Source organism: Anomaloglossus baeobatrachus, chromosome 9 (assembly GCF_048569485.1).
Source record: "Anomaloglossus baeobatrachus isolate aAnoBae1 chromosome 9, aAnoBae1.hap1, whole genome shotgun sequence".
Classification (NCBI taxonomy): Eukaryota; Metazoa; Chordata; class Amphibia; order Anura; family Aromobatidae; genus Anomaloglossus; species Anomaloglossus baeobatrachus.
In genome coordinates this window covers 161,139,542-161,165,613 of record NC_134361.1, presented here as the reverse complement: position 1 = coordinate 161,165,613, position 26,072 = coordinate 161,139,542, and the positions used below count along the sequence as shown (strand labels likewise).

Below are 26,072 nucleotides of genomic sequence, written 5' to 3'. Positions count from 1 at the left end.
CAATCACTGCCTTAAGTCTGGAACCCATGGACATCACCAAACGCTGGGTTTCCTCCTTCTTAATGCTTTGTCAGGCCTTTACAGCCGCAGCCTTCAGGTCTTGCTTGTTTGTGGGTCTTTCCGTCTTAAGTCTGGATTTGAGCAAGTGAAATGCATGCTCAATTGGGTTAAGATCTGGTGATTGACTTGGCCATTGCAGAATGTTCCACTTTTTTGCACTCATGAACTCCTGGGTAGCTTTGGCTGTATGCTTGGGGTCATTGTCCATCTGTACTATGAAGCGCCGTCCGATCAACTTTGCGGCATTTGGCTGAATCTGGGCTGAAAGTATATCCCAGTACACTTCAGAATTCATCCGGCTACTCTTGTCTGCTGTTATGTCATCAATAAACACAAGTGACCCAGTGCCATTGAAGCCCATGCCATCACGTTGCCTCCACCATGTTTTACAGAGGATGTGGTGTGCCTTGGATCATGTGCCGTTCCCTTTCTTCTCCAAACTTTTTTCTTCCCATCATTCTGGTACAGGTTGATCTTGGTCTCATCTGTCCATAGAATACTTTTCCAGAACTGAGCTGGCTTCATGAGGTGTTTTTCAGCAAATTTAACTCTGGCCTGTCTATTTTTGGAATTGATGAATGGTTTGCATCTAGATGTGAACCCTTTGTATTTACTTTCATGGAGTCTTCTCTTTACTGTTGACTTAGAGACAGATACACCTACTTCACTGAGAGTGTTCTGGACTTCAGTTGATGTTGTGAATGGGTTCTTCTTCACCAAAGAAAGTATGCGGCGATCATCCACCACTGTTGTCATCCGTGGACGCCCAGGCCTTTTTGAGTTCCCAAGCTCACCAGTCAATTCCTTTTTTCTCAGAATGTACCCGACTGTTGATTTTGCTACTCCAAGCATGTATGCTATCTCTCTGATGGATTTTTTCTTTTTTTTCAGCCTCAGGATGTTCTGCTTCACCTCAATTGAGAGTTCCTTAGACCGCATGTTGTCTGGTCACAGCAACAGCTTCCAAATGCAAAACCACACACCTGTAATCAACCCCAGACCTTTTAACTACTTCATTGATGACAGGTTAACGAGGGAGATGCCTTCAGAGTTAATTGCAGCCCTTAGAGTCCCTTGTCCAATTACTTTTGTTCCCTTGAAAAAGAGGAGGCTATGCATTACAGAGCTATGATTCCTAAACCCTTTCTCCGATTTGGATGTGAAAACTCTCATATTGCAGCTGGGAGTGTGCACTTTCAGCCCATATTATATATATAATTGTATTTCTGAACATGTTTTTGTAAACAGCTAAAATAACAAAACTTGTGTCACTGTCCAAATATTTCTGGACCTAACTGTATCTTTAGGTCTATCTGGGATTATATGAAGAGATAGAAGAATTTGTACAAGCCTCATACACAGGAGATCTGTAGTTTGTTCTTCAAGATGTTGGGAACAACCTCCTTGCCACGTTTCTTTAGAAAGTGTGTATCTGTATCTAGATGATTTCAAGCTGTTTTGAAGGCAAATGGTGGCCATGGTCACACCAAATATTGATGTGATTAAGAATACTCTTTTGTTCATCACTTTCCTTTTTCTTGGTTAATAAACTATGAACACTTCTATTTTTTAAAGCATTTTTGGCAGCATTTTTCCATACCTGCCATATATATTTGCAATTTTACCAATGAATGAATGACTGATTGTATTAATTGATGAATGAACTTTATACACTACTGAATGGTTAATAAAATATGGAATATTGAATTACTGGTATTCCAGGTTCACCTGAGATGACAGACCGCACTACAACAGGTCCTGCACTGCCAGCCACAAATCCAAAGCCAAATCCGGGATGCCGTAAAATGATGACCTTACGTACAGACTGAGGGGTCAGCTGACCACATTCCATAGCACCCTTCCACATCACATGACTGTTCAAACAAAGAGGACAAAAATAATGATTTAATGTATTATTTACAAAAAAGATCATATTTATGTACTTTGGTTCTTTCTTTGCTCTACATCCCCTTCCCTTTTAACTATTTAAGGTTAATGGATATATGTTTTTACAACCATACCATAAAATTATTTTCTTACGTATCTAACATTGTTGCATTGTATTTATACACTTTATACAAAAACTAAATTTTTATTGCTAACAGATCGATTCTTAGGGATCACTGCAGCTATCTAGCAGTGGTGGCCGATTATTCACAGTGCTTTCATACTCTTTTCAATAGAGCTTGTAAGCACTGCTTTGAACTTGGCAGGAATTGCTGTGAACTTTATTGACATCACCACTCTCCCCAATCATAGGGTGTTGCGCATCGTGACCCTGAACTTCTGAAGTGCGGTAATGTTACTGACATCATCACTCATCAGAGGCGCTGGGTCTCGCAGGGCACCGTGTGATCTGGGAGTGGCAACTGCTCAAAGTCTATGGACCAGAATGATGCACCATAGCCTTTCTTTGACATAATTGGGGAATGTCATGGAAACTGCTGGACTATGTCAGACCTGCGCAGGAACTTTGCTTTCTAATAAACTAGTGAACTAGTGAAAGTCTCTTGTTTTTGTTTCTCTTTTTTATGTTTTTCAGGTTTCTATTTGTAGACTACATCGGATTCTATGGCCTATGTGGGACCTGCCTGTTTTCTTTTTACAAATAAATAATTGAATCAGGGTAGTGGGGTAGTTGGGTAGTGGTTTTTTTTAAATAAAATATTTGTGCATGCATTTTTGTCTTTTAATTTAATGGGTTAGTAATGGATGTGTCTGACAGACACTTCTCTGTCAATAACACCAGGGGTTGACGCCAGCTGTTTTTGTGGACACTACACAGCTAACATCAACCTCAAATACCATTACCCCGATTGCCATCACACCAGGAAAATGGGGAAGAGCTGAAGTGCAGTGCCAGAATTGATGCAGCTAATGTGATGCACCACTTCTGGGGCTTGAATTTTTAGGCTGGGAAGGACCCATTAACTATGGACCTTCCCAGCCTGATAACACAAGCCCGCAGCTGTCTGCTTTACCTCTCCTGGTTTCATAAATTAGGAAGGACTCAACATTGTTTTTACCATTTATTTATTTATTAAATTAATCTTAAACAACTGTAGAATAAACTGCCCATGAAAGGTACTAAAGAGTGCAAGTGTATAATATGTAGGGGTTTTTTACATTAAATATCTGCAGGATAGTTATCTTTTCTATCTAATATCTATATATTTATATTCTTTTTATTCCCTTTCAGATGTGTGCACCAAACTTGGATAGCATACGGACTGTCTGTGTGCCACCCTTTTTATTCTCGCATTTATTGACTTGCAATAAGATATATGCAGCTATACGCAGAATGCTGCAATATTTTCCTCAGCTGTGTTTTGGCTGAGGAAAATATTGCAGCATTCTACATTTAGTCGCATATACAGTATCTTATTGCAAGTCAATAAGTGCGAGAAAAAAAACTCGCAGGTGAACACTTCCTCATTGAATGACATTGGTGCAAGTGCAATGGGGTATTTTATGATGTGAGTGAACTCTTAGGCTAAAACACTGACCTTATGAACACGTAGTGTGAGCCTAACGCTATCATTTTTCCAGCCTAATTCTCATTCTTTAAAAAAACCCTGTGCATAAACATTATTTTAAATAGAAAAAGAGGAGATTTTGAGGTCTGAGAGATGGAAATATTATATTATAATAAGCAAACAAATATAGACACACTGACAATATATAGGTACAAACATAAATACATGTATATATACTTTACCTGTAATTGAATCTACTGTGACTTTACAACCTGACTTTTTTTATAGTATTTTTCTAGTTCAGAATTGGTTAGAAATCTTTGATAATTAATTTGTATTTTGGTGAGGACTAACTCACTTTCCCTAATTCATGTATTTGCCAGAAATAGTATCACAAGGCTTCAGTAATACACTATATGGATAAAATATTGGGAAATGCGTCTTCATTATTGAAATCAGGTTTTATTTAGTCATTGCCACAGGTGTATAAAATCCAGCTCCTCGCTATTCAGTCTGGCTTTGCTAACATTTCTATAAAAAAATGTTTTTTCTAACAAGCCTACTGATGCCAGTGTGATCCCGTAATATTAATAATAATAAGTCACTGTTCTACAGCTAAATTGGTTCAGAGATGAAAACAGTTGAACTTAAAGGAGTTTTCCCACAAACAAGTTTCATTTTAATCAACAGATCTTGGAATAAAAATAATTTCCACAATTGGATGTATTTAAACATTTTATTCCTGTTCTGAGATAATCTTATATATGTTATGTGCTGTGCTATCTGCTAAGCAATGGTTGAGTCTGTCCATACAGGGACATGGTCTGATCATACAACATCTCCTGGGCAGGAAGGAAGGAAAAGAGTATAAAGAAATTCTAGCACGGGAGCATAGATGATTCTTTCCTCCTGAGCAGTATGATGGCTGCACATTCCCATCTTGTTTTTACTTGCATTTAATTGTTTCCACAGATGAACAAGGCACCTTCAGGTATCTGGTTGATTTGATAATTGGTATGATGGCTGCACATTACCATCTTGTTTGTCCTTGCGTATAATTGTTTCTACAGATGAACAAGGCCCCTTTAGGTATCTGGAAATTGGTATGATGGTTGCACAATCATATCTTGTTTGTACTTGCAAATAATTGTTTGTGCAGATGAACGAGGCACCTTCAGGTATCTGGAAATTGGTATGATGGTTGCACATTCCCATCTTGTTTGTTCTTGCTTATAATTGTTTGTACAGATGAACGCGGCACCTTCAGGTATCTAGAAATTTCACCCAAGGACAAGCCAGTCTTGTGCAAGTCCACAAGTCTCTTTCTGAGATATTGGCTCATTTCTTTCCTCTGATGTTAAAAAGTATAAATCCATTACACCATGGAATCGCAAAAAATTCCTTCTTTGAGGTAAACCATTTTTTATAAAAACAGGCAGGGGAATGTTTTACCTCAGAAAAAGAATCAGCTGTGATCCCATGCTGTAATGTCTATATTCTCTTTTCCATCCTTCTTGGCCCAGGAGATGTGGTATGATCAGATCATGCCACTGTATGGTCAGACACAGCCATTACACAGCAGGGGCACATATATAAGATTGTCTCAGCACAGGAATGTTTTTGATTGTTTTTTTTAAACACATGCAATTGTGGAAATTATTATTATTCCAAGATCTATTGATTAACTGAATAAGGAACAAATTTTGTAGTGCAATATCTGTAACTGTTTATAACTTCCAATAGTGTTAGACATGTTTTAGTTATTTAAATTGTTGTTAAGTTTCCTCTAAATAAAAATAGGAAAATTGGCTTAAGAAAATAATTTGCATCTTTATATTTGCAAAAATAATAATGTTTCAAAGTACTGAAATGTTTATGCCTTAATTATATGTAGCAGGTAAAGTAAAACTCTTTGATATCATAGAAACAAGAGCAAACAAAAAATCCTGTCAGATTGAATTCAGGAGATCAAAATCATTAAGAAATGGCTCACTTCATAACTGAACCTGACAACTTTTGAAAATATGCAGAACAGTGTAATAATTCAGTCTATGAAATTTGGTTGCTAATAAATATTCCACAATCAACTGAGTCTTAATATTGAAAATTGTCAATGAGTAGCATAACACATGTTACAGAGTCACCAACCCCAGAATAAACCATCATTTATAGGGCAAAACCCTGGTTTGGGCTAGACATTCGACATCTGCCAGGAGTGCTCCATACAAATGTTTTGAGTTTAATATATACTTTTATTTACTGTTTATTTGGTCTTGTGGATCTACACTATATTCCGTTCTATCGGTTTAGGTATCCTGTCATCTGGATTTATTAACTTCATTGAACTATGACATTTAATTGTGTTGGGTAGTGCACAATCTCATATTTTTATTCAATGTTGTAGCACAGTGGTTACTTGACATTAGAGATGAGTAAACCCGTGTAGGTTCGGCTAGACAGCTGCAGTCGAACCAAACCTCCTCTGGTTCGAACTTGACCCGAACCCCAATGGAATCACTGATTGACAGTTTAAGTCTCTGCTCACATGCAGCCAGCCATAAACAGAATACTTCATGGTTTTGTGAATAGCCTGAGAACATTTTGCGTCAACTTTAAAGGTTCAATGGAGAAAGAATAATGCAAGGTGGTTGTTAGAAGTCGACTTAGACCTCATTATTCTAGTTAAGGCAAATCTTAATGCTTCAGCAGCGAACAAATATATTTTTGACAAATGTTAAGCTTCCATCTTTGTAGACACAGTTTGAGGAAGGCCTTTTTCTGTTCCAGCATGACTGTCTACCAGATAACAAAGCAAGGTCCAAAAAGATATGGTTAGGAGTTTCATGTGGAACAACATGACTGACTTGTAGATTGTTTCAACTTCAACCCTTTTGAACACCTTTTGGATGAACCAGAATGGATGAACTAGTGTCTCAGTGTCTGATCTCAGAAATGCACTTCTGGAAGAATTTTGTAGACATCTTCCTGGAAAAATGGAGGATGTTTTAACTGCTAAGGGAGGACTAACTCCATATTAAGGCCAATGGATTTAGACTGGGAGGCCATAAAAAGCTCCTGTAGAGGTAATAAGTGCCGATATGTTTGTCTATATAGTGTATGTTAATTTTTCCAGGGTAGGTTCATTTTTAGTGTGAGGTTTCAGCCTTAGTCTACTCACAAAACCTACATCTGGAAAGATAGTCATATCACAACACAAGTGTTATCTCAACTTATTTAAAGTACCACTTCGAGGTATTTTATTATTTTACCACCAGATAGATATCAGTAATGTACTGTATATTCCTGAGAATAATAAACTACTTACTGGTTGAATGTCTTTGACTGGTTTTGCAGTTATTCCGGTCTCTCTCCACCATTTTGAGACAACAGTTGTGGCTGACTGAAAGTAATGGCTAAGGGTGACTCTCTTATTGTAAGTGCATCAAAGTCTTATTCTGAGTCTCATAGACTTAAATTGTGAAGTGACTACTGGTTTTCCCAGAAAACACTAGAGCAATTTGGATTAGCATAACTGCGGTCACATGGTGAAGATGAGGACTGGAGCGGAACTGGGAGCATTGGAAGACTGCAGATGGTAAGTCTATTACTACACATAGGGAATATAAAAGTAGTGATATCAGTCTGGTACTGAAATTAAAAATACCCTGGAATAGTACTTTAACCCCTTCACGACCGCGGGCCGTAAAATTACGTCCTATTTTAACGTGACTTAACGACCAGGGACGTAATTTTACGGCCTAAACTTCATTTGATTGCCGTGGCCATAGCAACGGCTTTCAAATGATGTCCCCTGCTGTTTCTTACAGCAGGGGACCTTTGCTTGACCCCAGGGGGGGCGGCATCGCCACCCCCTATCGACGATCGATGTGATTGGCTGTTCAAATCTGAACCGCCAACCACATCGATCGCACTAATTTCGGCAAAAATAATGCCCGAATTAGTGCGATCCTGTGAGATCCAGCTATGAGATGCCGCAGCTGCAGCAGCATATCATAGGTGGACCTCAAACATGCCGCCCCCAGCCCCTGCAGCACTGATTGGAGCGATCGTGCTATGACGCGCAATCGCTCCAATCAGTGTGCAGTGGGGCGGTCTGATCTGCCGGTGGCCGCCCTCCCCAGGCCTGTGCTGGCCTGTGAGCCCTCCCCCAACATGTCTGCAGCGTGGAGTGGCTGGTACTTTTGGTACCACGCCACCGCTGCTGCCGCCGCCGCCGCCTCTGATGTCTCCGCCGCTGCAGCTCTAATGGTAAGTATTCCGCTCCCTGCGCGCTCCCGTGAAGGCCCCTGCGCGCTCCCGTGAAGGCCCCTGCCCGTGCCCCCCCCGATCTGCCCCCCTACGCCCCGATCTGCCCCCCTACGCCCCGATCTGCCCCCCCGGCATCCCGATCTGCTACCACCGCTGCTGCTGAGGTCACCGCTGCTGCTGCAAAGTGAGTACTGTGCTCACTTTGCAGCCCGTGCGCGCTCCCGTGGTGCCCCTGCGCGCTGCCGTGATAGCCCCTGCCGTGCCCCCCCCGCGATCTGCACCCCCCCCCCCCGACATCCCGATCCGCTCCCCCCGCGATCTGACTGCCTCCCCCATTATTTCTATTCTGCTTCTGCAGCTCCCTCTCCGGTCTCCCCCTCTGCTCTCCCCCCTCCCCCTCTGCTCTCCCCCCCTCCCCCTCTGCTCTCACCCCCCCCTCTGCTTTCACCCCCCCCTCTGCTCTCACCCCCCCCTCTCCCCCTCTGCTCTCCCCCGACGTCCTCTTACCTGTCTTCACCGGCCTGATCACATCTGCGTCCATCGCTGGGTCCTTCCTGGGCATTCTGCTGATCTGCCTGCTGCTCCTGTAAAAGCTGTCCATCTCTCTGCCATCTGTTCCTCTGCAGCTCTTCTGGTCAGTGATCCTCCTGCTAGTCCTCTGGGTACTGTGAGTATAACTTTTTTTTTTTTTTCCGTATCCCCTGTCCATTTTTACACCTCATCCGTCCGTGCGTCCCGCCAAGCGCTGATCAGGGATGCAGATAACGGATCGGCATCCCTGCTCAATTTTTGGCGTGACTTTTTTTTCCGTATCCCCGACGCTTTTTGTATCGCATCCGTCCGTGCGTCCCGCCAAGCGCTGATCAGGGATGCAGATAACGGATCGGCATCCATGGTCAATTTTTGGCGTGACTTTTTTTTCCGTATTCACGACGCTTTTTGTATCGCATCGGTCCGTGCGTCCCGCCGAGCGCTGATCAGGGATGCAGATAACGGATCGGCATCCATGGTCAATTTTTGGCGTGACTTTTTTTTCCGTATCCCCGACGCTTTTTGTATCGCATCCGTCCGTGCGTCCCGCCAAGCGCTGATCAGGGATGCACATAACGGATCGGCATCCATGGTCAATTTTTGGCGTGACTTTTTTCCGTATTCACGACGCTTTTTGTATCGCATCCGTCCGTGCGTCCCGCCAAGCGCTGATCAGGGATGCACATAACGGATCGGCATCCCTGCTCAATTTTTGGCGTGACTTTTTTCCGTATTTGCGACGCTTTTTGTATCGCATCCGTCCGTGCGTCCCGCCAAGCGCTGATCAGGGATGCACATAACGTATCTGCATCCATGGTCAGTTTTTGGCGTGACTTTTTTTTTTACGTATCCCCGACGCTTTTTTTTATCGCATCCGACCGTGCGTCCTGCAGCGGCTGATCAGTGCACTGCGTCTGTGCGTTTGAAAAGTCAAATGGCGCTCCTTCTCTTCTGAGCCCCGCCATGCGCTCAAACAATTACTTTCCACCACATATGAGGTATCTGCGTACTCAGGAGAAATTGCACAATACATTTTATGGTGCATTTTTTTCCTGATAGCCTTGTGAAAAAAAAAGCTACCTAGTTGAAGCAACCGTTTTGTGGTAAAAAAAAATAATTTTCTTTTCACGGCTCAACGCTATAAACTTCTGTGAAGCCCCCAGGTGTTCAAAGTGCTCACCAAACATCTAGAAAAATTATTTGAGGGCTCTAGTTTCCAAAATGGTGTCACTTGTGGGGGAGCTCCACTGTTTAGGCACCATAGGGGGTCTCCAAACGTGACATGGTGTCCGCTAATGATTCCAACCAATTTTGCTGTCAAATGGCGCTCCTTCTCTTCTGAGCCCCGCCATGCGCCCAAACAATTACTTTCCACCACATATGAGGTATCTGCGTACTCAGGAGAAAATGCACAATACATTTTATGGTGCATTTTTTCCTGTTACCCTTGTGAAAAAAAAAGCTACCTAGTTGAAGCAACCGTTTTGTGGTAAAAAAATTTTTTTGCTCACCAAACATCTAGAAAAATTATTTGAGGCCTCTAGTTTCCAAAATGGGGTCACTTGTGGGGGAGCTCCATTGTTTAGGCACCTCAGGGGGTCTTCAAACCCGACATGGCGTCCGCTAACAGGTGCAGCTAATTTTGCACTCAAAATTTCAAATGGCGCTCCTTGCCTTCCGAGCACTGCTGTGTGTCCAAACATTTGATTTCCACCACATATGACGTATCTGCGTACTCAGGAGAAAATGCACAATACATTTTATGGTGCATTTTTTCCTGTTACCCTTGTGAAAAAAAAAGCTACCTAGTTGAAGCAACCGTTTTGTGGTAAAAAATTTTTTTTTCTTTTCACGGCTCAACGCTATAAACTTTTGTGAAGCCCCCAGGTGTTCAAAGTGCTCACCAAACATCTAGAAAAAATATTTGAGGCCTCTAGTTTCCAAAATGGGGTCACTTGTGGGGGAGCTCCATTGTTTAGGCACCTCAGGGGGTCTTCAAACCCGACATGGCGTCCGCTAACAGGTGCAGCTAATTTTGCACTCAAAAATTCAAATGGCGCTCCTTGCCTTCCGAGCACTGCCGTGTGTCCAAACATTTGATTTCCACCACATATGAGGTATCTGCGTACTCAGGAGAAAATGCACAATACATTTTATGGTGCATTTTTTCCTGTTACCCTTGTGAAAAAAAAAGCTACCTAGTTGAAGCAACCGTTTTGTGGTAAAAAAAATTTTTTTTCTTTTCACGGCTCAACGCTATAAACTTTTGTGAAGCCCCCAGGGGTTCAAAGTGCTCACCAAACATCTAGAAAAATTATTTGAGGCCTCTAGTTTCCAAAATGGGGTCACTTGTGGGGGAGCTCCATTGTTTAGGCACCTCAGGGGGTCTTCAAACCCGACATGGCGTCCGCTAATGAGTGCAGCTAATTTTGCGTTCAAAAATTCAAATGGCGCTCCTTCCCTTCCGAGCTCTGCCGTGCGCCCAAACAATTGATTTTTACCACATATGGGGTATCAGCGTACTCAGGAGAACATGCACAATAAATTGTATTGTGTACTTTCTCTTTTCTCCCTTGTAAAAATGAAAATTTTATGGCTAAAGTAACATTTTTGTGTTAAAAAGTAAAATTTTCATTTTTTCCTTCCACATTGCTTTGGTTCCTGTGAAGCACCTAAAGGGTTAATAATCTTATTGGATGTGGTTTTGAGCAGTGTGAGGGGTGTAGTTTTTAGAATGGGGTCACTTTTGGGTATTTTCTGTCACCTCGGCCTCTCAAAGTCACTTCAAATGTGATGTGGTCCCTAAAAAAATTATTTTGTAAATTTTGTTGGAAAAATGAGAATTTGCTGATGACCTTTGATCCCTTCTAACTTCCTAACGGAAAAAAAATTTGTTTCGAAAATTGCGCTGATGTAAAGTAGACAAGTGGGAAATGTTATTTAGTAACTATTTTGTGTGACATATCTCTCAGATTTATGGGCATAAATTTTCAAAGTTTGAAATTTGCGAAATTTTCAAAATTTTCGCCAAATTTCCTAAATTTTCACAAATAAACGCAAAAAATATCGGCCTAAATTTACCACTGACATGAAGTACAATATGTCACGAAAAAACAATCTCAGAATCGCCAGGATCCGTTGAAGCGTTCCAGAGTTATAACCTGTCAAAGTGACACTGGTCAGAATTGCAAAAAATGGCCCGGTCATTAGGGTGTTTTAGTGGCCGGGGGTGAAGGGGTTAATGAACTTAAATTACCTTTATAAATTTCATAGTTACCATATCTCAGTCTAAGCACGTGGGAGAGTACGAGATTTGTAACATAAATATAGTAATTGTGTAATATTTGTGTTAACAATTACAAGAATCTCTGAGTCAGTGCTCTTCAAGATATAACTCCATCCAGAAGCTGCCAAATCATGCTGGAAGCTGTAATCTCACAATTGGTTAGGAGCCACTACTTTGGTTCTCTGTATCAAAAGCCAGGGAAAGTATAAACCAATAGAGAGTTGTGCTGTCACAACAACTTGATGACCTACCCATAGCATAGGTTATCAATATTAGATCAGTGGGGCTGCTGACAGTTACTGCAAAAACGCTAGTATTCAAAATGATAGGGGCTGTTCTGCAGTACCTGCCACACTCTAAATAGAACAACATATTGCAGGTCCTTTCAAATTGAATACATATTGTGCCTCTTGTTATGATTGTGACTTGCTCTGGGGGGGATCTATAGGACCAAAACGTCACAGCACCTTTTTGTGTGCAAGCCTGCATCTTATGTTTAAATGTATTTAGCTTTCCTTTGGTGCTGTGTAGGTTAAGCACTCTTTCATATCTGGCTATCCTTTAAAGCCTTTATGTCAGGTGCAGCTCTTTTGTGACCACTCCTCTAAATAGTCATGTATCGTAACATTTGATATCAGCTATAGATTCTCAAATCTATGCTATCTACTTTGTAAGGATCCAATCTCTGGAAGAAGCCTGAAGTTTTGTGACTATTTCAGCAGTGGTATTAGCTGCATTGGAGGAGCATGGAGTGGTTTCCTTTGGTGTCTATTTCCCCCTTCCCCCTATCTGTCTTTCTTTCATTGTGTTGGATTATTGCAGTGGTAATAGTGCTCCTGCTGGCATTCTCACTAGCCAGGGTGAGTTCAGGGCAATCAAGGACCTAGGCACATCATCAGCGATGGGGTGAAATAACCCGCATAGGGATGTCAGGGAGTGCAGGAGGTGACCTGGCTTGCCTCTTCCTAGCTCCAAGGCCAACTATTGTATCATGTTCCTTGTGTACCCTGTTTGTTGCAGTGCTCGCAGGTGTTTCCCTTATTCCTGGTGGAAATCCAGTAGTTTCTGCATGACACTGCTGGAGCAAATAACATCTGCTTGATGGGGGAGTTAGTACCCCCAGATCTGATATTAATGACTTATATTACGGTAGGTCATCAATATGTTGTGAACAGACAATGATTTTAACATTAGGTATTAAAATGTATGTGTTAGACCTTTTTCACACCACGGTTTTGTGGTGTATTTAGTGTATCTGTTTGAATTGTAAAAAAGAGTAACTAATTGCAGACCACCCATACACTTTAAACATTCAGGCGTCACTGAATTGTACACGATTGTGCAGCTACAGGAGCTGAGAGCTGGTTGTCAAACCCAGTCGACCTTTCCATGGAGAGGGCAGACACAGTATGTTACAGTTTCTGTCTACCTAATTGCTGTATACACGGTGATGAACCAGCACTATGTATAAAAAGTAAAAAATAGGAAGCTTTAATGGTCATGTGATTGATGGGTCTAGTGAGGCAATAGGAGCTGCTGGGTCTTAAAACAACAAGTCAACTCTGCTGTGCAGCATGGAGACTACAGTTCTACTGTAACTGAGACTAATATACCATGCCCAGTTACAGGATAAATCAAGTTAAAAAATGTACTTAAATGTTAAAATGCCCCCCCCCCCAGTCTTTTATAACCTTATGGAGCACAATATGTGACATACATGAAAAATACATAAAAAATGAATACATAAATAACTAAATAAAAAATTGGTAAAAAATATATAAAAAAAAACACTGCCAATCCAAATTATTGCTAATAGCCCCATCCTATTAGAAAAAAACATGTTCAATAAATAAAAAGAATTGTTACAGAAAGAGAAACAAATTTTAAAATGTATTTTAATTGACATATTTGGTCATAAAAAAATCTTTTGGAAAAACTGATATGTAATTTCATTATTTTCCTAGGGTTATTACCCAATATCAGCAAATAAAAATGAGTATGAAAATCATACAAAAATTAAGCTCCATGTATTCCAAAAAAAGGTGCAAACATGATTTGAATATCTGAATGAGAATATTTTTTATAACTGTTTAAGCAACCTGTAAGGAAAAAAACAAAAATGTGCATGGTCTGGGTTGGATGAAAATGGTGTGGTACTGAGCTGGTTAAACAGATACTTTTTTATTTACCTAGAATACAATCGGAAAAACATGTGAAATTGGTATTTTTATAACATTTCAGCCTATCGAAGATGCATGCAAACCTATTGTCATAAGTTTGCATACATTTGTTGTTTTCCAGAAACAAGTCACATGATCTCCTAGCAATCCTCCTCTATGCTATAAAAAATGTATCTTTTTTTTGGGGGGGAGTTACGGAAAAAAAGGGATGCAGGCGGATGTAACATACAATATAAGTAAAACAAAAATGGATGTACTTTGCTTTAAAATGCATTCATTTCCATCAGTTTTCAGTTTTTTTTAGCCTATAATATAAAAACATGAGGCTGATAAAAAATGTACAAAACATGGTGCGAATTAGGCCTTATAGTATGTTTACGGGTGAATTTGTGTTGTGTGTTTCTTATGTCTAAAGTCGGTTTGATGCACTCTAGAAAAGGTAAGGCAATTGTTTAATATCTAAAATAGTCTAAATAGTACTATACCTGAACAGCACTGGGATCAGACTTTGTCTGTTGCTCTGTCAGAAGTTCTTTGATAGCTTGCTGTGAACTGTCTACCGCTTGTCACTTCCGAATCCCTTGAAGGATAGATATGAGCCAATATAATGGAAGGCGCAAAGTCCATTCCTAGAAATATAAAACAATCAATGGACAAAATGTTGAAAACTTTATAATCAATTAAATTACTTCAACTTTTTCTATTTATTTATAAAAAAAAATACTGCAATGTTTATTGTACCTTTACTTTCTGTTGCCCCATGGGGTTCTTGAAGACAAAACAATTCATTAAGAGTTCTACTAATATTCTAGAACAGAGGTCCCCAATCTTTCAGACCATGAAAGCCACAGTCAGTTCTGTGAAATAGTTACGAGCTACATTCAGCTCTGATAGATGGTTGCAAGCCACATTGACCTCTGAGAGATGGTTGCGAGCCACATTCAGCTCTGAGAGAGGGTCGCGAGCCACATTCAGCTCTGAGAGGGTCGAGAGCCAGATTCAGCTCATAGAGATGGTCGTGAGCCACATTCAGCTCTGAGAGAAGCGAGCCACATTCAGCTCTGAGAGAGGGTCGCTAGCCACATTGAGCTCTGAGAGATGGTTGCGAGCTACAATCAGCTCTGAGGGAGGGTTGCGAGGCACATTCAGCTCTGAGAAATGGTCACGAGCCACATTCAGCTCTGAGCAAGGTTCACGAGCCTTATTCAGCTCTTAGTGAGGTTTATGAGCCACATTCAGCTTTGAGAGAGAATTGTATGCCACATTCAGCTCTGAGGGAGGGTTGCAAGCCACATGCTGCTCTGTGAGAGGGTGCTGAGTAACATTCAACTTTGAGAGAGGGTCGCAAGCCACATTCTGCTCTGAGAGACGGTCGCGAATCACATGCAGCTCTGAGTGAGGGTTGCGAGCTACATTATGCTCTGAGTGAGGGTCGCAAGCCACATTCTGCTGAGTGAGGGTAACGAGCCACATTCAGCTTTAAGAGAGGGTCGCAAGTCACATTCAGCTCCTGCCCTCCCTCACAGTAGTGACACCGAGAGACCCCTGTTCTAGAAGATAAAAAGTTGTGAATTTTCCAGTAGACGTTGTACATCAATTCCATCAATTCCATCAATACCTTTATTTGGTGAAAGCTTAACTAATTTTACTGATTTATTGACTTTGGCTTATTGAAAAAAGCAAGTAAAAGACTAGGTGCACATCTGAGTTGGAGCCTTTGTTAGGGGTAGTGAGTCTCCATTGCCTGTGCTGTCATTTTTGTCATGCTGAGGGTTTTTTTGAGTGGAATGAAATACACTATTATGGAATTCTAATGGATCTCATTATCACAGAGTCAATCCGGTCCACCTGGAGCCACTGGCGTCTGTGACAGATCAGTCCCTGGCATGAATTCCTTTTTCCATTTCTAATACTGAAAGGAATAATCAAATTGGGAAAATAGATGGGAATCCAGTCTACAATGCTCTCAACCGTATAGTGACATTTCTAAAGCTTTACTCTTCAAAGAGCAGACCTTTCTTTCCTCTAAATTCAATAATATGCTGTACATTTCCACTCTGTTCAATATGTCTTTTAAACTCCCTTTGGCACATAACTGAAAAATAACTTCAAACTTGCAGTTAAAGGAAATCTGTCACCAAGAGAATTTCACACCCCCAACTATTTATATGCACATGTAGCTCTTTCAAAGATAAGTCCAGAAATACCTTTACATGGCCAGTCCATTCCTCCATTACTGAGAAATTAGTATTTGAATTTATATGCAAATGAGGCTGAAGCCTCTGTCACTCCAGCTCTATTCCTTGCCCAGCACTGCCTCATCTTGGTTTCCTGAACATCATAAATGCTGTCAGTGAAGCAGGAGGCATCTTCTCTGTGCATGATTATGTAGCGCCCCTGAAATCCTCAGGGTGCTACAAGGTTCTGCATCCCCACCAGGATGCAGGGCCTACCCCCTTAGGGACCTAGAACCCCAGTGCCAGTACCAACAAAAACCCAGGTAAACCCAGTTTTTCAATTTGTGTATATGAGCTCACCGTGTATAAGCTCACTCCTGGCTTCTCTCTGGAGCACGGACAGGTGCTGCCACAGCCTGATATTGCAAATAGAAGAAAGAAGTCATGATTAAGGGTGATTGTTTCACCTGAAATGTGTAGTGCTGTGCTGGTCATGTCATCCGTTTTTTTGCATGCTAAAATAAAGACCATGGCTTTCGTCGCCTGAAGAGCTGGATGTTCCTTCTTTCTTTTATTTGCAAAACCCAGTTTTCCCCAACATTCCCCCATACAATGGTACTTAGCTAGGGTGGGATCACCTAGAGGTGGAGTCACTCCAGTCCACTAGTTGACCAGGTGGGAGGGGCAGACTGTGGAGAGTAGTCAGTCTAGAGTTGACAGGGAAAGTGAAAGGTGTGCCTGAGCAATGTCCTGACTCGGGTTGATGGTGACCTGGCACCCAGGAGAAGTGGTTGCCAGTGGAGTACAGTGGAGTACTTCCGGAACCACGCACCAGCGGGGTATAGGACCCTAGGACAGGAAAGAGCTTCAAGCTGACCTGTTAACACCTGCACAGCAAAGGAGACCATCAAGAACCTTGCTGACCCTAAAGAATCCGAAGACTCAGTAGCAAAGGGAGAGCCCGAGACAGTACCAGAGACTCCAACCACACAGGGTTCACACTATCGTCAGGCGGACAGAAGTGGACAAACCACAGATTGAGGACTCCCAGTGTTCCATACCACGGGGACCCACTTACCAGAGACAGGTGCAGGGGAAGAAGGTACCAGAGAACCAGACTGGCACTGGGACGAAGGGGACCTGGAGGCGAAACCAGCCGGCCTCAGGCAACCAGTTAACATCCAAAGAAGTAAACCAGTTGCACTGAATACCTGTCTGGACTCCTTATTCCGATGACCACCGCAGCATACACCTGCTAGGGTAATACCCTACTTGTGGAGGGACTACCATACTAGCTGCTAATACCATCAGCCCCAGTAGAGAAATTCTGCAGCGGCAGGTCCCTGTACTTAGCCGCAACACTGCAAGTGGGGTCACGAATAAACTCTATTCACAAATCCCCTGTAAAAACCCCATTACAAAAAGGGCCCAGGGAACAGAACCGGGTAACGGCCACCATGGTGACATCCCCAAGACGTTCACTGCCTGGAACCGAGTACCCCATGTCCCTTTATAGGTGGAGTTATTGATCCTTCAGATCTACCATAGCTCTTCAGTCTCAATTGCCAATTGAAAGGCTGATTTTTCAGTAGCAGAGGAGTGGATGGCAATGTAAAAGTATGCTGTTGTGAATACATTTTCCAGTTTGGGGCTCCCTCTTGTGGTCATTGCTGGTGGTGCAGTTGACTTGTGGAAGGAGAACCAGACACCTGTGGAGGACTGGCAATCAGGTCTTTCAGATTGGGCCTATATAACTGAGTAGTTTTCTCCTGTTACTTGCTGGTGCTCAATAGATCTCCTGTCTGCTAAGGAGCCCTTTTCTCTACCAGATCTCCTCTGAGATAAGTTGGTCTTTGTACCTGTGTTTATTGTTGCCACTTTCTTGGCGTTTTTTCTGTTTTGATACTAATGCTTGATTCCTATTTTGCCTGTGTGGAGTTCTTGGTGGAATTGGATCATTCTCTGCTGGGAGTGTCTGTATACGTAGCTCCATGATTCTGCTATATATGGTGTTTGTCATGCTTGGTATTAAATTCAGTCCTTCATCTATATTAGTGTTTCTGGATCCCAGTAACATCAGAGTACTGATATAGTGGGGGAGAGCCTGTGTGGGCTCAGGGTCTTTCCATTTTAGGTGTGCTGAGATTTACTAGGGTTTTTATGGCTGCAGACAGTGCTCTTTTCTATCCTTTCCTATTAAGATAGTTTGGGCCTCATCTTTGCTGAATCTGTTTTCAGTCTTTGTGTTTTCCTATATCACCATAGTCTTTACATGTGGGGGGCTATCTATATCTTTGGGGATTGCTACGACGCAGATTAGCTTTTCTTATATTTCTATCTGTAAGAATATTTAGTTCTCCCGATGTGTCGAGACGACTAGGTCATCGTAGGCTCATCCCACGGCTACTTCTAGTTATGTATCAGGATTAGGTCTGCAGTTCGTTAAGGTTCCAGCCACTCTGGTTACTTTTTGGGTTTCCGCATTTTTGATCCTCCTCGGTCACTGAATCATAACAGTATACTAGTCTTAGAAAACATAAATAGTTTGTGGGTTAAAATCCTCCTCCTGACAGATTATCTTTAAAATACATTTGCTTATTTGGAAAGAAGACATTAAACTAGCTGCCATCAATATAGAGAGACTTCACACTAACTACAAGGGTCAAATTGATCCTTTAAATTTTGTAAAAGTGAGACTAAAGGCTACTTTACACACTGCGATATCGGTCCCGATATCGTTAGTGTTGGTACCCGCCCCCATCTGTTGCGCGACACGGGCAAATCGCTGCCCGTGCCGCACAAGAGCCGTCATACATACTTACCTGTCCGGCGACGTCGCTGTGACGGGCGAACCGCCTCCTTTCTAAGGGGGCGGTCCGTGCGGCGTCACAGCGACGTCACTGAAGCGTCACTGAACCGCCGCCCAATAGCAGCGGAGGGGCGGAGATGAGCGGGACGTAACATCCCGCCCACCTCCTTCCTTCCTCATAGCGGCCGAGAGGCAGGTAGGGAGAGCTTCCTCGCTCCTGCGGCGTCACACGCAGCGATGTGTGCTGCCGCAGGAACGAGGAACAACTTCGTTACTGCTGCAGTAACGATAATTGAGAATGGACCCCCGTGTCGCCGATTAGCGATTTTGCACGGTTTTGCAACGATGCAAAATCGCTTATCGGTGTCACACGCAACGGCATCGCTAATGCGGCCGGATGTGCGTCACAAAATCCGTGACCCCAACGACTCCGCATTAGCGATGTCGCAGCGTGTAAAGCCCGCTTTAGGCTATGTTCACACACTGCATCTTTAACTGCATTTTTGTTGCATTTTTGAGGTCACAAAGATACACCTAAGTGCATGCATTTCCTTCTCTCAGCAAAGTTAATGAGATTTCTCTTTTGCTGTCTACATAGTGCATCTTTTTTTGGCTGCATCTTGGCTGCTTTTTTGAAGATGCACCCAAGATGCACAATGTCAATTCTTTTTGTGTTTTTGCTAGCATTTTTGAGCCCTTCCAGTCAATAGATCTGACTTAAAAAACGATTTGAACAAAATATGGTAAAAACGCGTCCAAAACGTTTAAAAAAAAGCATGCGTTTTTATGCGTTTTTGTCACAGGTGCAGTTTTTTGTGGTGCCAAAAACACAAAAACACTGCATCTTTGTGGTTAAGAAAAGATACAGTGTGTGAACATAGCCTAAAGGTTTTTTACATTAATTTTGTATATGATGCCTTATATTTTGTTCAGTCACGCTGTGCATTTCAATTTGATGTCAGATGGTACATTGAATAAGTAGGTACTGCAATGGGCACATTCATCGCCTGTACCTATGCTAATTTGTTCCTCACAGTATTTAAAGAGAAACATGTTTTTTATATGAATAACTCTTTTCTGAGACATATAATATATTCTTGGAGACATGTGAATGCCTTCATTGTCCATTGTAGACCTGAGATAGACTTTGGAGACTTGATCATTTAGTAATATCAGTGCTATGAAGATGCATTTTACATTGAAATTCAATGATTCTGAAAATGAGATCCAAAAAAACAGTTGCCCTCAAGTAGAGGGAAGGAGAAAAAACAAAAATGTAGATGGTGAACATTGGAATATGAATACGCATTACTGCCAAGAAAACATGATTTTTTTTTCGAAAAATATGAGTTACTTAGCAAATAAAGGTGCCTAGATACCACGTCAAGGTGTAACTCTTATCTGGGTCCTACACTAATTTGGACAAGAGAAGCATAGGAATTAGAGATTTTAAGAAAAAAGAAATTCATGTTTTCTTGGCAGTAATCTGCATTCATATTCCAATATTAACCATCTACATACTTGTTTTTTTCTTCTTCCCTCTACTTGAGTGCAATGGCTATTTTAGATATTGTATGTCATGTTTAGAATGCATCAATTCAGACTATGAAATTAGGAAGTGCCGGCAATTTTTTGAGTTCTCAAAATGAGATGTTCTTGTATTAATTAGAAAGAAGACATTAACCTCACTTGGTTATAGAAAACCCACAGTCACGAATGCCGTATCAGAATATTTATCCACATCACATACAGTAATCAAATAAATTCCTTTTGGGCAGCTTGTTCTGTTGAAGAGGATCAATAGCAATGAAAAAGCATTTTTGAAACAGACCCTCAGTTTAAACAGATGGAGAGAGTATTTCTAGACGTGATGTTGGAGAATGTTATGGAAAGAGTTAAAAAAAACTTAACTGCTGCAATTTATCACCCAAAAAGAGATTTCAATTGTGAGTAAACTCAAAAGTGTCATTTTAATCTCTTAATGTCTGGCCATCTGCATTGGTAATTTGGCACACCATTGAGAGGGACCCTGTCCTTAGAGATTTTGCACTACAAATGTGCAGTTGCAATTTAAAAGATGTTCTAGTAAATAGCAAATTTTAAAAAATACAGGAAAGATTTGCTTACATCAGACCTGAGTGTTTGGTGGGTTAATAAAATATATTGAAGAAAGAGTGTGTTTTTTTGCGTTCTATTTCAAATATAGAATTTTTTCAGTGTTTATTTATTTTCACTTAGAGTATTAGTAATGGGGGAGAGGGACTGAGAGACACCTTCCATTACTAATCTAGGGATTAGAGGCAGCTGGAACTGTCATTAACCCCTTATATAACCCCAATTGCAAGCACACCAGGGCAATCTGGATGAGCCGGGTAAAGTGCTGGGATTGTCGCATCTAATGGATGCGACAATCCTGGGTGGCTGCAGTCTATTTATAAGCTGGAAGAGGCACAATAACGATGGGCCTCCTCAGCCTGAGAATATCAGCTCTCTGCTGTCATCTTTATCTTCGCTTCGTACCAAAAGTTTGGGGGGACCGCACGCAGTTTTAAAAAATTATTTATTTAAATATTTTTAAAAAAAGTTGCATATGGTCTCTCTTATTTTGATACACAGCCAAGATGTACACATGGTTGGGGCTGCAGCCTGCATGCTTTGTATGTCTGTAATTATGTATGCTTTATCTGTGCTGGGTATCGCAATATGGGGGGACCCTACGCCAATTTATTTATTTATATATTTATTTTTACTCCACTATAGGGACGCAGACAGAGGGTGTGATTCCAACCAATCACAAATGCTGTCACACCAGGTGGGGGTGCAGTCTGACTGTAATCAATCACAGATGCCAGAACTAACGGTGGGCAGGGAAAGTATTGAATATGTCTGAAAGTTAATGAGCAGACCCGGAGGTAGTGTTACAGCCGCGGGAAAGGTTGATAAGTATAATAATCCTGCTTTATTCCTTATTTTCTTTCTTTTCCTTTTATTTTTTTTAATTATCCAGGTTTCCCGAACAGTAACATGAACTTCCCTAAGAAGTCAGTGCATGGACACTAGGTATCCGGTATAAACCCCAAACTTTCCAGTTTGCCCATCACTAATTGTCAGTCCGTAAAAGTGGTGTAATACTTGACTCCCTGGTCACTACTGGGTATAATATTGTCATAGATATGTCCAGGCACCTTCCCCATGCTGTTCCCATTTCATTTGAGCACTTTATCCATCCATTTCAACGATTTCCCTGCCACCCAGACCTCCTTTACGTCTATTATACTTGTCACTCTAGATGACCACCCAAGCACTTGATTCGATTAACGAGCACCTGAGCATTTTAGTACTTGCTTATCACTAGTGATATGTGATAAAATAGTATGTGATTTTACGGCACCTGTCAATACTTTAACACTTTTGGCAGTGTGGACAGGTGCCAAGTCCTGCTGGAAAGGGAAATTTTCATCTCCAAAAAGCTTGTCGGCAGAGGGAATAACTTAAAGAATAAAACAGTGCCGTATTATAACAACAAATCCACATTTATTAAATCAATTAATCTATTAATTTGAAATTTTCAGTTCATTCCTGGTAGTATAATATTTGTTGATAAGCATGGTAAGCTGGCAGCCAGCAATAGAGACAAACCAAAGGTTATAGAAGGCAAAGGGTGAAAATATTTTAATAAAAACAATAGCAGAAATAATTTTTAATTACAAATATAAACATTCAAATTTAAAAATATGCCCCCAACAGTGGCCACCCTTTTCATTTTTAGATTAGGCCTTTAATTATACAAGCAAATCAATGAAAAGGGTACTTTACACGCTGCAATATCGGTACCGATATCGCTAGCGAGCGTACCCGCCTCCGTCGGTTGTGTGTCACGGACAAATCGCTGCTCGTGGTGCACAACATCGCTGACACCCGTCACACAGACTTAACATGCCGCCCACCTCTTTCCTTCCTCATTGCCGGTGGATGCAGGTAAGGAGATGTTCGTCGTTCCTGCGGTGTCACACATAGTGATGTTTGCTGCCGCAGGAAAGACGAACAACATCGTACCTGCAGCAGCAACGATATTAAGGAAATGAACGACGTGTCAATGAGCAACGATTTTTCACGTTTTTGTGCTCGTTGATCGTCGCGGATGTGCGTCACTAACGACATGACCCCGACGATATATCGTTAGCGATGTCGCAGCATGTAAAGCACCCTTAAGGCTATCCAAACAAGAGTAGAGTAATAAAATTGGGGCATACATGCCATGTTTACTAGGTGGGTTCTACCAAAAGCATTAGTTTGCACTAAACAGACGAATTCTGTCATTACAATTGACATGAAAGTGGTTATACAACTTTAGAGATAATTTAGATTTTTTTTTCTTAAATGTACAAGTGATTGTCAATAAATTAGAATATCATCAAAAGGTAAATTTATTTCAGCAATTCGATACAAACAGGAAACACATATATTATGCAGTCATTACTAGAGTTGAGCACGGTTCGTGGTTCGTGGTTCTCCAGTTCACGGTTCGAGTGATTTTGAAGGGTGTTCTAGATCGAACTAGAACTCGAGCTTTTTGCTAAAAGTTTGTTAGCTCGAGTTACGTTCGAAAACGGTTCTATCAGCCAAAAGCCAAGCTAATTACTAGCTGGCTTTTCGCTGTAATAGTGTAAGTCACTCTGTGACTCACACTATTATGAAATTTCAGCGTATAGTGTGCGGGGACTGCGCGTTCAGATCACTGCTGCTGGGATAATGGCGATCGCCATTTTTTTCTTTTCTTCCTTCCCTAAGCGCGCGTGTAGTGGGGCGGGCCAGCATGTCAGCCAATCCCAGACACACACACAGCTAAGTGGACTTTTTGCCAGACAAGCAAGGGCATGTGTCATAGGATGTCCATGTCACATGTCCCTGCATTATAAAAACGGGTATCTGCCCGTCTGGACGCCATTATCTGCCTTCTGCATCTGGGTGTCAGTCACCGCTGGCGTAGCTCCTGTCGCCGGTCCTGCTGTGTACGCTCTACACACAGCGCTATACAGAATAGGGATAGAAGTTTCTTTCAGCCCTTGTAAGGGCTAATAACAGCAGGCTCAGAGCCATAGGTGACAGTCAGGTCCGTGGAAACAGTTTTTAACAGCTACAGATAACAGCGTCTGTGTAGCTAAGCTCAGGGACTTTCTTGCTGCATTTCACCATAAGGAGGGATAGAAAGTGAGGCTTCCTTTCCTCTACACTGACCCACAACCCGGCCACTGTACCCTCCTGCCCTTTTTAGCAAAGCCATTATAATTGCAGAGTGCTGCCAGTTAGTGCCATCCAAAGAGTGGCTGCTGTCCTCCATTATTGTGGCAATTGTGCCAAGCAAGTCCCACCACCTCTGCAATCTCCCCTCCTGCACATTTTTGCAAATCCATTTTAATTGAAAAGAGTGCTGCCAGTTAGTGGCATCTAAAAAGTGGCTGTTGGACTTCATTAGTGTCCCACTGGTGCCAAGCAATTTGCAGCACCTCTGCATTGCACCCTCAAGCTCATTGTTACTAAGCCATTATAATAGCAAACACTGAGGAAACTTAGTGGCATCCAAAAAAAGGCTGTTGGACTTCATTAGTGTCCCACTGGTGCCGAACGATTTCCAGCACATCTGCATTGCACCGTCAAACTCATTTTTACTAAGCTATTAGAATAGCAAACTGTGCTGCCATCTTAAGGGCCATAGTTGCATTGTCAGGGATAGTTATTGTTGTTTATTCTGCTGTCAATAAAGGTAGACCACCGCTGCAATCTCCACCACCTCTCAATTTTTAATACCACATTTTAAGTGCACAATCTTGTCGCAATAAAAATGAGTGGCAAAATGACAGATGCTGGTGGAAAGGGGAACAGGCGTGTTAGAAAAGGAAAAAAAAGTGTTTGTCCGTGGGGAAGGTGGCAAAGCTCCATTAACATCTGCTGAAGATAGGCCATCTTCCAGCAAAAGTAAGATGTCTACTACTTACCGTGGACAATCCGATGTGCTCCCTTTTTTACGGACACGAACAACTGGAACAAAGGTAGATGATGGCCAAAAAAAGAAAATGCTTGAATGAATCTCAAGTGGTCCAACAAGTGCCTTCTCTGCCACCTCAACTACCGCATCCAAAAAACACCAGTCCTCTGAGTTGTCATCCCAATCACACTTGCTTTCTCCCAGCTCTGAAGTCTCCATCCGCCCTGCACAGTATGGTGGAACTGAGATGGCTGAGTCTGCAGAGCTGTTCAGTCACACTATAGCCTGGGAATCAGAGGTCTGATCCCAAGCTACAGTGAGTACAGACCAGGAAATGGTCTGCAGTGATGCCCAGAACCTTTGTGACTCAGATTCAGGCCGTGATGACCAAGTTTCTGAGCATATGTTAACCCTTATTCACAAACTGTAACACCTGTTGTAATAGACAATGAGGAACATACTGATGATGATGAGACGCAGATACCAGATTGGGATGACAACTTAAATATTCGTTCAGGGCAGGAAGAGGCTCGGTCTGAGGGTGAGGGGAGTGCAAACACAACGCATGATGAGGAAGTTCTAGATCCCACCTACTGTCAACCCACAGTCAGGCACTCGAGGAGGTCAACAGAGGAGGTGGAGGAGGATGCAACTGACGACGAAGTTACCTTGGGCCTTCCTGGACAGAGGAGGAGTACTGGTAGCATGTCTACAACTGCATCCTCAGCCACCACTCTGCCTCTGAGCACTAGTCGAGGGGGCTCAGCAGGTCGCATGTCCTCTAAGCCTTTTTTGACCTTGCAAAGGTCATGTGGTCTGTAAAATTTGTCGGGAATCTGTTAGTAGAGGCAAAAACCTCAGCGGTTTGACAACTTCTTCCATGAATTGTCACATGAATAAATATCATATGTCCCAGTGGGAATCTCACCATGCTGCAATGCGGCCTAGCGGAGCGGACCATCCACCGCCTGCCCCTTCCAGTGCATCCGCGCGTTCTTCATCTTCTAGGACTGTGGAAACAGCTGCAACACCTGGTTTTCCACGCACAACGTCCACCACTGTAACCGCAACAGGCAGTTTGCTTGGTAGGTCGTCATTTGGTTTGGAAGGGGAAACAAGTGCATGTGTACAGCTCTCTCAGACATCTATAGCATCAACGTTGGATGAAGGCAACATCATGTCTACGCCTGCACTTTCCTCACAAACCTGCATTTTTTCAGGGACACCCTACTCACCACCGTCTATACACAGCAGCCAGATCTCTGTCCCTCAGATGTGGTCAAATAAAAGGCCATTTC

General features: G+C 42.1%; 1 protein-coding gene across 1 annotated transcript in view; it reads right to left on the bottom strand.

Annotated features, from left to right (window-relative positions):
- FRMPD3 (FERM and PDZ domain containing 3) overlaps window positions 1-26,072 on the bottom strand; it is a 492,671-nt gene that overhangs the window by 302,484 nt on the left and 164,115 nt on the right. Inside the window, exons 3-4 of the mRNA XM_075324032.1 lie at window positions 14,288-14,431; window positions 1,789-1,934 (exon numbers count right to left, since the gene is read on the bottom strand). Of these exons, the coding sequence (XP_075180147.1) occupies window positions 1,789-1,927 (139 nt within the window). The 5' untranslated portion in view covers window positions 1,928-1,934; window positions 14,288-14,431. The remainder of the gene's footprint in view (window positions 1-1,788; window positions 1,935-14,287; window positions 14,432-26,072) is intronic.